This window comes from Cynocephalus volans, chromosome 7, assembly GCF_027409185.1.
Source record: "Cynocephalus volans isolate mCynVol1 chromosome 7, mCynVol1.pri, whole genome shotgun sequence".
Classification (NCBI taxonomy): domain Eukaryota; kingdom Metazoa; phylum Chordata; class Mammalia; order Dermoptera; family Cynocephalidae; genus Cynocephalus; species Cynocephalus volans.
In genome coordinates, this window is record NC_084466.1 from 122995823 (window position 1) to 123008913 (window position 13091).

General features: G+C 35.8%; 1 protein-coding gene across 1 annotated transcript in view; it reads left to right on the forward strand.

Moving 5' to 3' along the window:
- Positions 1-156: 156 nt before the first annotated feature.
- Positions 157-13091, forward strand: part of KIF11 (kinesin family member 11) — a 44484-nt gene continuing 31549 nt past the window's right edge. The window contains exons 1-6 of the mRNA XM_063103455.1: positions 157-233; positions 8800-8932; positions 9156-9253; positions 9507-9585; positions 10973-11158; positions 11274-11398. Coding sequence (XP_062959525.1) covers positions 157-233; positions 8800-8932; positions 9156-9253; positions 9507-9585; positions 10973-11158; positions 11274-11398 — 698 coding nt within the window. The remainder of the gene's footprint in view (positions 234-8799; positions 8933-9155; positions 9254-9506; positions 9586-10972; positions 11159-11273; positions 11399-13091) is intronic.

A 13091-nucleotide genomic window follows, 5' to 3' on the forward strand; every position in this document is an offset into this window, starting at 1 on the left:
TTCGGTGGCTCTGGCTGGTGCGGGACAGACGCCACCGCTAGAGTCCCAGGTGGAGAGCGGGGACGCAGCACCCGGCAGGGGAGGTGGGCACCCACCCGCTTCTGCTCCACAGGGCCCGAGTCCGCGGCCAGGCTTTGCTTTTTGGTGGGGACAGGTATGGCGTCCCAACCAAATTCCTCTGCGAAGAAGAAAGAGGAGAAGGGGAAGAACATCCAGGTGGTGGTGAGATGCAGGTAGGGAGAGGCTAGCAGGGTTCGCAGCGCGGGGCTTTGCTGCTGGGCTTCCTCCTGCGCGGTCCGGGGAGAGGGATTTTATTTGCATTTCCTGAGGGTACCAAACCGGTTTCTTGGTTCCCCTTGTTCGATAAAATCACAGACACCAGGTTGCTGTGAGGAATAAAATAGTGTCCGTTTTTCAGGAGAAAGTATGATGTCTGTATTAAACTGCTATTTAGGAGGAGAATTTGATCATCATTCTTTTCTGAGAAGTGTGTTCTTAATTTTAAAATGTCGGTAAAGATTTAGGCGTCACTTTTATATGCTATTTTATGCAGTTTGTCATTTTGGAAATAAGGCAGCATAAATACTGTGCAGATGGTTTAGCACTTACCTTGGGATTAGCAGTAATCAGTCACCTGTTTTCTTTTTATTCTAGATACAGTATTTTCTTCATCCCTACTGAACAAGTAAACAGTATTTAAACACTAAAAATTAAGTTATAAAGTGAGTTTATGTTTTTAAAAGATCAAGACAAGCTAGTGTAGTTATCTGTTTGTGAGGCAACCTGGTCTTCCCTTTGTTCATAGACCGAAAGACACAGATTTTTCCAGTTTGAGAGGGTGTGTAGGGGTGTTCAACTCTCCACTGACTAGTTTCCAAGTATCTTTGCAATTTTAAAATGAGTTAGAAGGAGAACTTGTTTGTTGTAGAAACTGCTGCTTAATCACAGATTGATTTATTCAACTTTTTAGAGGCTCTTCACAGTTAACTGGTGTATGTATATTTCGTGTGTCAGTTTTGGTTGCTGTTCTGTAGATTCAAAAGTATTCTAAAATTAAAATTCTAAGATTAAACCTGTATCAACAAACTTTCTTTGGTTATTGTTTACTCAGTTCTGGTAACTTGAATTATAGATATCAAAGATGATGACTAGGTTTCTAAACTAGGTGCCAGAGAGGAAATCTGGTGGTAACCTAAGTCTAGCCAATGACACTTACCAGTTGCACTCTGGGGCTTCTGTTAATAGTTACTTACTTAGAAGGTTAAAAAAAGAAATGAACGAATATAAAAAATGCAAATTTTTATTTTTTAATTTAAAAAATTTATTTTATTTTATTTTATTTTTAAAGATGACCGATAAGGGGATCTCAACCCCTGACTTGGTGTTGTCAGCACCACGCTCAGCCATTGAGCCAACCGGCCATCCCTACACAGGGATCCGAACCCGTGGCCTTGGTATTATCAGCACCACACTCTCCCGAGTGAGCCACGGGCCGGCCTCCAAAATGCAAATTTTAAGGTTATTTTGATTGTTTAATAAAGCCAAGTAATATTACCTTTTCTGTGTGTTTTATTTTCTTTGATTCCTTTTTTTATTGTTAGTTACAAAATATTTCAGATTTATAAAAAGTTATAAAGAACAATGTAACAAACATTTGTGTATCCATCACCCAGATTAAGAAACAAAACAATCTTTATACTTGGGGCCCCCTGTGTACCCCTGCCTATGTGTCTTCCTCTGTCCACAGTTCGTTATCTTGCAGTTGATGTTTATTATCCTCAAACATTTCAAGCCTTGCCTTAGAAGAGATTTCTTTTGCTTTATCATCAATGAAAAGTGCTTCAGTTGTGTCTCGTATTTACAATAATTTTAGTATACAGTTTTTTTTTTCTTTTCAGATTTTCTTTTCTGACCTTTTTTCTTCCAATAGCTTTCCTGGTGAGTCTGTCATTAAACTTTAGTAAATATTTGAGTATTGAGGCCCTCAGGGGTAAAGAGCCCCTATAAATAATTTTTTTTTAATGATCTTAGTGTTATACAAGGTTGTGCTCTAACCAGCTGTGTGCTGTCACATATTTTTCTCTGATTTTTTTTTTCTTCTTGAACAATCCTTTAAAAGTGTAAAAATCATTCTTAGATCTTTGGCAGGGCAGGGGTGAGATCTGTGTGACCCACAGGTAGAAGTTTATAGATGCCGACATGATCTAGCTACTGTCTATGTTTCTGATCCTCCTAACTACCCTCCCCCCATTTTTTCCTGATTTTTAAAATTGTGTTCCAATACATCTAATATAAAACTTACCACCTTAACCATTTTTAAGTGTACAGTTAAAAAGTATTAAATATGTTCAGGGGCCGGCCCTTGGCTCACTTGGGAGAGCGTGGTGCTGACAACACCAAGTCAAGGGTTAAGATCCCCTTACCAGTTATCTTTTTCAAAAAAAAAATAAAAAATAGAAATAAAAATAAGTACATTCATATTATTCTGCAATCATCACCACCATCCATCTCCTTAACTCCTTTCATCTTGACAAACTGAAGCTCTATATTAATTAAACAATAACTCCCCATTCTCCCTATCCCCTCAATTCCTGACAACCACCATTCTACGGTCTGTCTATGAGTTTGACTACTTTAAGTACTTCTTGTAAGTGGAATCATAATACAGTATTTATCTTTTTGTGACTGGCTTATTTCTCTTAGCATAGTGTCCTCAAGGTTCATCCATAATGTAGTGTATGTCAGAATTTCCTTCCTTTTTAAGGCTGAGTAGTATTCCATTGTATGTATATACCACATTTTGCTTATCCATTCATCTGCCTGTCTACTGACACTTGGTTTGCTTCCACATTTTAGCTATTGTAAATAATGCTGCTGTGAACATGGATGTAAAAATATCTCTTCGAGACCCCGTTTTCTTTTGTGTATACAGAAGTGTAATTGCTGGATCATGTGATCATTCTATTTTTAATTTTTTGAGGAACTGACATACTATTTTCCACAGTGGCTGTACCATTTTACATCCCTGACAACAGTGTGCAAGTGTTCCAATTTCTCTACATTCTTCCCAACACATGTTTTTTCCTTTTTTCTTTTTTTTTTTTGATAGTATGAGGTGGTATTTCGTTGTAGTTATGATTTGCATATCCCTAATAATTACTGATGTTGAGCATCTTTTCATGTGTTTATTGGCCATTTGTATATATTCTTTGGAAAAATGTCTGTTTAAGTCCTTGGCCCATTTTTTAATTGGATCAATTTTGTTGTAGTTGAGTTCTCTGTATATTCTGGATATCAATCCCTTCTTAGATATTTGATCTGCACAATTTTTTTTCTCCATTCTGTGGGTTGCATTTTTACTCTGTTGATACACAACATTTGATGCACAACATTTAAAAATTTTTCTGAAGTCCAATTTTTCTGTTTTTGCCTGTGTCTTTGGTGTCATATCGAAGAATTCATTGTTGAAGATTTTACCCTGTGTTTTCTTGTAATAGTTTTACTGTGTTAGGTCTTACATTTAAGTCTGATCCATTTTGAGTTTATTTTTTGGTAAAATGTTAAGTAAGGGTCCAACTTCATTCTTTTGCTTGTGGATATCCGGTTTTCCCAGCACCGTTTGTTGAAAAGACTGTCCTTTCCCCATTGAATGGTCTTGGCAACCTTGTCAAAAATCATTTTCCACTATATGAGAAGGTTTATTTTTGGGCTCTGTATTCTACTCCCTTGGTCTATATGTCTGTCTTTGTGCCATACCACATGGTTTTGATTACTGTGGCTTTGTAGTAAGTTTTGAAATCAGGAAGTTGTGAGTTATCCAGCTTTGTTCTCCTTTTTCAAGATTGTTTTGGCTATTTGGAGTCCCTGGAGATTCCATATGCATTTTCAGATGGGTTTTTCTATTTCTGCAAAACATGTCATTGTGATTTTAATATGGATTACATTGAATCTGTAGATCACTTTGGGTAGTACTGATGTCTTAACAATATTAAGTCTTCTAGCTCATGACCACAAGATGTGTTTCCATTTATTTATGTCATCTTTAATTTCTTTCAGCAATATTTTGTGGTTTTCATTTTACAAGTCTTTTACCTCCTTGGTTAAATTAATTCCTAAATATTTCATTCTTTTTGATGCTATCTTATTTTATTTACTTATTTTTATTTTTTTGGTAGCTGGCTGGTACAAGGTTCTGAACCCTTGACCTTGGTGTTATCAGCTCTCTCAAGTGAACTAATCTGCCAGCCCGGATGCTATTTTAAATAGAATTGTGGGTTTTTTGTAATTTTTTTTTTATTATCTCCTTTTCAGATTGTTCATTGTTAGTGTACAGAAATTCAATTGATTTTCGCATATTGACTTTGTATCCTGCTATTTTGCTGAACTCATTTATTCTAACAGTTTTTTTTGTGGAATCTTTAGGGTTTTCTATATATATGATATTATCTGTCAACAAAGATCATTTTACTTGGATGCTCTTTTTTCCTTTTTCTTGACTAATTGTTCTGGCTAGAACTTCTAGTACTATGTTCAATATGGCAAAAGCAGACATCCTTGCCTTGCTCCTGTTCTTAGATGAAAAGTTTTCAGTCTTTGATCATTAAGTATGGTATTTGCTGTGGGTTTTTCATATGTGGCTTTTATTATGTTCAGGTAGTTTCCTTCTGTTCTTAGTTTGCTGAGCATTTTTATCATGAAGTGTTTTGAATTTTGTCAAATACTTTCTTTTGCATCAATTGACATGATCCTGCAGGTTTTTTCTCTTTATTCTGTTAATGTGGTGTATTACATTGATCAATTTCTGTTTGTTGAACAATTCTTGTGGTCTAGGAATAAATCCCACTTGGTCATGGTGTATAATCCTTTTAATATACTACTGACTTCAGTTTGCTAGTATTTTGTAGAGGGTTTTTGCATCATTGTTTATAAGGGATAGTGATCTGCAGTTTTCTTGTGGTGTCTTTGGCTTTTGTGTTAGGGTAATATTAGTTTCACAGAATTATTAAGAAATGTTTCTTCAATTTTTTTGGAAAAGGTTTGAAAAGAATTGACACTAGTTTTTCTTCAAATATTTGGTACAATTCACCAGTAAAACCATCAGGTCCAGGGTTTTTCTTGTTGGGAGGTTTTAGATTCAGTCTTCTTGCTAGTTATAAATCTATTCAAATTTTCTATTTCATTGTGATTAAGTCTTGGTAGGTATTTGTGTTTCCAGGAATTTGTTCAGCTAGGTTACCCAATTTGTTGGTGTACAATTTTTCATAGTACTCTTACAATCTTTTTATTTCTTTTTTATTTCAATGTTATTTAGAATAAATAATAATGCCCTCACTTTTATTTCTAACTTTAGTAATTTGAGTCCTCTCTTTTTTTCTTATTCTATCTAGCTGAAGGCTTGTCAATTTTGCCAATCTTTTCAAAGAACTGACTTTTATTTTTATTGATTTTTTTTTCTATTGTTTTTCTTTTCTCTGTTATCTCTGCTTTAATCTTTATTATCTCCTTCCTTTTGCTGGCTTTGGGTTTAGTTCTTCTTTTTTTAGTTCCTTACTTTGTAAAGTTAGGGTGTTGATTTCTCTGTCTTGTTTTTATTGTTGTTGTTTTGTTTTGGTAGCTTGCTGGTCCAGGAATCAAACCCTGGGCCTTGGTGTTATCAGCACCACACTCTAACCAACTTAGCTAACCAGCCAGCCCCTCTATCTTGTTTTTTAATGTAAGCATTTATAGCTATAAATTTCCCCCTTAGCACTGCTTTTGCTATATCCCATAAGTTTTGATATGTTGTGTTTTTGTTTTCATTCATCTCTAAGTATTTCCTAATTTCCCTTATGATTTCTTCATTGATCTTGTCTTTTTAAACACACACATTTAAAAAATGTATCTACCATGCTTTTACCTCAGGGCCTTTGCAATTTTTGTTCCCTCTGCCTGGAAGGCTTTTCCACCAAAATATCTACATGGCTGAACACCTCACTTTTAAAATTCTGCTTAAATGTTGCCTTCATTAGGGAAGCATTCCTGACCATCCTAAAATAGCAACCACCTATCTTCCCCCATCATCACTTCCTATCACCCTTCATCTACTTTATTTATTTTCATTTCTTTTTTTAAAAATTTTATTTTGTCGATATACATTGTGGCTGATTATTGCTCCCCATCACCGAAACCTCCCTCCCTCCTCCCTCCCCCCCCCAACAATGTCCTTTCTGTTTGCTTGTCATATCAACTTCAAGTAATTGTGGTTGTTATATCTTCTCCCCCCCCCCCCCGGTTTGTGTGTGTGTGTGTGTGTGTGTGTGTGTGAATTTATATATTAATTTTTAGCTCCCACCAATAAGTGAGAACATGTGGTATTTCTCTTTCTGTGCCTGACTTGTTTCACTTAATATAATTCTCTCAAGGTCCATCCATGTTGTTGCAAATGGCAGTATTTCATTCGTTTTTATAGCTGAGTAGTATTCCATTGTGTAGATGTACCACATTTTCCGTATCCACTCATCTGATGATGGACATTTTATTTATTTTCATTTCTAATGTATTAGTACCTGATATATTTATTTGTTTGATAATTTCTGCACCCCCCCCCCCCAGCTAGATTAAAAGCTCCCTGAGAACAGGAACTGTTTTTTTTTTTAACTTTGTTTTGTTCACTGCTATATCCCCAGTGTCTAGAAAATTATCTGTCACATAATAAATACTTGATGAATATTTGTGGAATCAATTGAATTTAACACTTCTCTTTAGGACAAGACTTAAAAAAAATCCTCAATCTCCCTTCCTTCACCATTTTGGTTGTTTGAATTTTTATGTAACTGTAGTGAGGCCAAGAAATTGATGGTTTAGATCAGCAGAAACTTTGCAATTTCTAATTAGTTAAAGATGTCTGAATAGGAAAATAGTGGCTTGGCAGTACTGTTCTTGTAGTACAGATAGTCCCTAAAACTCCTCTGGGAGTTTTGATAACTTTTAGTAATGTGTGATCTGTATGAATTTCTTACAACTCAGTCCTGACAACTTGAATGGTATTCATTTGGTAATTTAATCTCACATCCAGGCAAGACATTAGTTAAAGGATGCCAGGAATAACAGATTAATTGGAAAAGCTTTAGACACATGAGAGCAATTCACTCCACTTGATACTCTTGGCCTACCTCAGTATAAGTTGGTTCTGACTTTGTTTTGTTGTATAATTACTGCATGTGAATGTTATGCCGTGTGTAGTTTTTAGTACAATTGGCAAATGACAGCATTACCAGATACTACCTGGGAGTTATTAAGTTTCCTGAGATCATATATTTATTTGGTCTTCTGGCCACTCAAAAATATGCTAGGGAGTGAGGCAGGCCAGGGGAGGTTGAGGTATCCTTTTTAAATAAATAGCAACTTGGTTTGTCTAGTGATGAGGGGAAGATAATTTCCTATTTGGCACTTCCTTCCAATATATGTGATAGTCAGTGGGAAAAATGAACCATGTCACTTCCTTTTGCCAAGATGTGTATTAAATATATGAATATCTGTGGATGCTACTCTATGGACTGTGGTTCTTTTGAGTTTTCCCGCCATTCCTCTTAGGATGACGTTTTATTTTTTTTAATTTATTTTTTTGTGGCTGGCCGGTAATGGGATCTGAACCCTTGACCTTGGTGTTATAATACCGCACTCTTACCAACTGAGCAGGATGACATATATTAAGCAATGTAGTTTAACAAATATTTGAGTACCTACCGTGTGCTAAGAATGGTACTGGGCACTGGGGAAACAGTACACTAAAGAAGATTTCTTTCCCTAGAAATCTGAGGTCTAGTGGGAAACAGTGACTTAAAACAAATGATTATGAGAGGTGGTGTTTAGAAATGGTATATATAAAGCGTGCTATAAGAACATAAGCCAAAAATTTAATGTGGACTTGGGGCAGGTAGAGGAGGCCTGCAATGGGAAGGACTTCCTGAGGAAGAAATCTTTTAAGCTAAATACCTCCTCAGGTATTTCAGTAGAATGGAGACTCGTCATCCAGTCTGCGAGGGCCTTCTGAAAAATGGGGCTAGTAATATTACCAACCTCACAGTGTTGTGAGGACAAAGTGAGTTAGTACATGTAGAGCACTTGGAACAGTGAGTACCTGGAACATAGTAAGTGCTCAACACATTAGTCATTATTTTTAGCTAGTTTTTATTTTGTGCCAGGTACCCACTGGCAGGTTAGTATTTTGAATACAAATTTGACATGTTCTTTCTACTACATCATGACCTAACTTGATCAGATTTTAAGAATAGTGAAAATTCAATTCTGAAAAATAAGTCTGGCATTTTTTACAAGTTAAATTCTGTAACCACCTACTCTAAGAAACTGTCAGAATTATAATGTTTACACATCTTTGAAAATAAAAAAATACATAATTTTATTTTGGGGAATTGAGACCCTTATTATTCTTCTATCTGCTTTAGCAGTATCATTTAGTCCCCATTTAATCCCCACCACCAACAGTGTAGTCAGAACTTAATACTTGGGCCAGCCCATGGCTCACTCGGGAGAGTGTGGTGGTGATAACACCAAGGCCATGGGTTCGGATCCTTATATAGGGATGGCCGGTTCGCTCACTGGCTGAGCCTGGTGCTGATGACACCAAGCCAAGGGTTAAGATCACCTTACCGGTCATCTTTAAAAAAAAAAAAAAAAAAAAAAAAAAAAAAAAAAAAAAGCTTCATACACATTTTTCTTAACTAATGTAGTTAATGAAAATGTCATTGATAACCTGATAATTAAGAGTTCTTGAATAACTTTGTGTATTTCTTTTTATAGACCTTTTAATTTGGCAGAGCGGAAAGCTAACGCCCATTCAATAGTAGAATGTGATCATGTACGAAAAGAAGTTAGTGTACGAACTGGAGGACTGGCCGACAAGAGCGCAAGGAAAACATACACTTTTGATATGGTACTTACTTTCTTAAAATGGTGCAACTTCTTGTTTATCCACTAATGTAAAGTAATCCTAATTACTTGTTTCCCCAGGAAAATGGTGTACACGTACAAATTTCAGTTGTCTCTTCAAGTTGTCAGATGGTTTCTAGTGGGCTGAATGAGTTAATATACTAAAAACAAAATTATAAAATGAGTGATTTTGAGTTTTCTTTCTTTAAGAAATTTTTTTTTCCTAGGTTTTTGGAGCATCTACTAAACAAATTGATGTTTACCGAAGTGTTGTTTGTCCAATTCTGGATGAAGTTATGATGGGCTATAATTGCACTATCTTTGCGTAAGTAAAACAGTATATTTCAAGTTGATGAAAAAGTGTAGATGCATGTATTTGGTTTTTTTTTTTTTTTTTTTTTTTTTTTTGTCTTTTTCATGACCGGCACTCAGCCAGTGACTGCACCGGCCATTCCTACATAGGATCCGAACCCGCGGCGGGAGCGTCGCTGCGCTCCCAGTGCTGCACTCTCCCGAGTGCGCCACGGGCTCGGCCCATGTATTTGGTTTTGATTTAACACTTTTGTTAATCTTAACAGATATGGCCAAACTGGCACTGGAAAAACCTTTACAATGGAAGGTGAAAGGTCACCTAATGAAGAGTATACCTGGGAAGAGGTCTGTATTGTTTTTTGGGGTTTTGTTGCAGGGTGTGGGAGTCCAGTCTGGGGATCTGAACCTGTGACCTTGGTTTTAAAAGGCTGTGCTCTAACCAACTGAGCTAACTGGCCAGCCCCTTGTATTGTTTATAACATACTTTTATCTCTAATGTGGCTGAAATTTAACTGAATAAAACTTGGCTGAAGGCTTCTGTCATGAAATAGAGAAGATCAGAGTACCCCTGTCAAACATGAAATTTAGATAAACTACTGCTATAGTAAAATTAAAGTATGTGATATGACTCCTGTTTAAAAAACACATGGTCTCATGAGAGAGAGGACCAATACATATTGCACAGTTAAGTGATAAAAGAGGGGGTAGTTTGGTACAGAATAGTTGGAGCAGAATATTGTGGAAAAGTTGGAGTATGAGAAAGGCTTGAAGGGGAGGGCTTTGTAGTCAGGAAATGAGTTTCAAGAGGTTAGCATAGCAAGGGGTAGTATGGTACTTTATTAATGATGATCTTGAATGTTGAAGAAAGTAAGATCATTGTATTGTTTAATATTATAATGCACATAGGGCATTTCACAAGGATTTCCATCAAATGTGTTTAAATTTAAATGAATTTAATAACTAAGTTAATTTTCTAAATTATTGATATTTAGGTTGATCCCCTTTTTCTAGTGGTTACATAGTTGAATCATTAACTTACTTTAATATGGATAATATAGTTATGGAATTGTAACCACAGGAGATGTGGCCTAAGCTTAAAGCATTAGAATCAAAATTTATAGATTGTAACAATTTTATTAAGGGTACATGGATATTTGAGAAACATCCCGGTTTTATATCAGAACTAGGGAATATACTCTTAGATGGGCCATTTTTCTGATTAAAATGGTGGTATTATGTTTTCATGAGGAAAGTTGGGCAGGATTATTAAACTTGGCTTTTTTTTTTTTTCCCTGACCAGTAAGGGGATTGCAACCCTCAGCACGGTGTTGTCTGCACCACGCTCAGCCAGTGAGCGCACCGGTCATCCCTATATAGGATCCAAACCCATGGCCTCAGCGCTACCAGCGCTGCACTCTCCTGAGTGAGCCACGGGGCTGGCCTTTAAACTTGGCTTTTTAAAATAGCTTGGTTCATTTGGTTTCTGTGTAATGCTCAGGCATGAAGATATCTGTCATAGTATGACAGATTGGTAGAAGGTATGAAGAATACTGTTGAATAGACTATTGCAAATGACTTGACTTCTCTAATATTAGGTTAGTTTTTTTTCCCCCCTCAACTTGCTTGTGCATATTTATGTTTAAATATGCTGTAAAGAGGCCCTTGTGTTTAAATTGCCATAGTAAACAACATTCTTCCTTTATTTTAATCCTTATTAATATTATAATTTCAGGACCCCTTAGCTGGTATAATTCCACGTACCCTTCATCAAATTTTTGAGAAGCTTACTGATAATGGTACTGAATTTTCAGTCAAAGTGTCTCTGTTGGAAATTTATAATGAAGAACTTTTTGATCTCCTTAATCCATCTTCTGATGTTTCTGAGAGACTGCAGATGTTTGATGATCCCCGTAACAAGGTAACTCAGTCTTTGAGAATGAAATGTCTCCAGATTTTAATGAGTGAGGCTTGAGAATTCAGTATCCTTTTTTTTCTAGACAAATCTAACAGATGTTCTTTTGCTATTTGTTCAGAGAGGAGTGATAATCAAAGGTTTAGAAGAAATTACAGTGCATAACAAGGATGAAGTCTATCAAATTCTGGAAAAGGGGGCAGCAAAAAGGACAACTGCAGCAACATTGATGAATGCATACTCTAGGTAAGAAAGCCATAGTCTCCTCACTAGCCCCATTTTCTTTTTAAGAAGAATTTGAAACATGGGGGAAGTCACATTGGGCTGGGTCAAGGTATGGGGGCCTTGGTAATTGGCTTGAGATTTATAGGAAGGGGATCAGTATTGGAAGAATGTTGAAAGGAGAACAGAGACAAGTTGAATTAGAGCAGAAGTATTAAACCTTTTTTAAGCAGAAGAATTCTTTTTTTTCAAATGAAATCATATATGGGAACCCAGATTAAAATGTGGCTGCTGTAGTTGATTTTGGGATGGGATGCTCAGAAGCTTACCTCCTTAGCCTCTGAAGGTGGCCCTTGAGGCACTTTTGCAGAGCCCCTACTTATATTAGAGCATAGTCTAAAAACCTTTGATTTGAGTAGGATTAGTAGAAAGTCAAATCTGGGGCCAGCCCGTGGCTCACTCAGGAGAGTGTCATGCCACAGGTTCAGATCCTTAAAAAAAAAAAGGAAGAAAGTCAAATGTGCATTTTATTTTATTTATTGGTTGTGAATATTCATGGGGTACAAAGCTGACTATCACCACTCATGCCCAAGATGTGATGGCCACGAATCTACATTTTAAAATGACTTCATTTTAATGTAGGGAGACATTGGTCACTAGTACTGGCTTTCATGGGGAGAAAGGGACAAATATCTTTTCTCTAAATACCTTTCACTGAAATATAAAATTTCTGTTCCATAAATTAGTATAACTTAAGAATTCCAGATGACTTTTTATGATGTATGTGATAAAGAGAAGGAAAAATTAATTTCTCAAATCAGAGTTGACTTCTATGCTTAATTCTGTTAATTCCATAGTCCTGGATTAGGAATGCATAGATAATAGTAGAAAAACATGAATATATATTATAATTCATATCTATAGTTTATGTTTATAATGTTTTTCTTGTACATTATAAACAAGATTTTAGTAATTTTTATTAAATTAGTTTCTCTGATTTTAAATAATTTAAATAATTTTTATTAAATTGATAAGTTATAAAATTTTTTAGAGTAACATGAAAAGTACAAATTTCAAATTACCATCTTCTCCCCCTTTTCTTTGATTTAAAATAATTTAAATAACTTTTATTAGAATGATACTTATAAAATTCTTTAGAGTAACATGAAAAGTACAAAGAAGAAAATTTTAAATTACTGTGTTCTCTAGCTATCAGTGGCATTAACAAACATAATGATGTTCATCAAATGCCTTTGATACAGAAAGGAAAGATGTCTTTGGTCATCTATATAATTTTTGTTTCCTTCACATAAAAGCTGAATGTCAGTATTTAGCATAAGGTAGACTTTTGGACACTTATAGTCTAGTAGTGATTTTCTTGCAGTGTTTCAGTTTCATGCTATTTACTATTTCTGCTGTTCAAGGGGAGGAGTTACCTATTTCTGATGACATTTTCAAAGCAGAGAAATGTACACAACAGTTGACGTGGAGGAGGAGTAATCTGATGGTTTTCCTGGTGCTGTTTGAATTGTGATAATGACATATTCTGAGTCATTCTTATGAATAGGAAGTTTGCAGGCTTTCCCCTCAGACACACCAGGCAACTGTCCCGACCAAACCCCATACCCACCTTTCAGAGATACCTGAGGATTCTATCTAGTTCCTAGGTCTTTTAAGGTATTTTCAGATAGTTTCTTATTGGAGTCTCCCGTGGAGG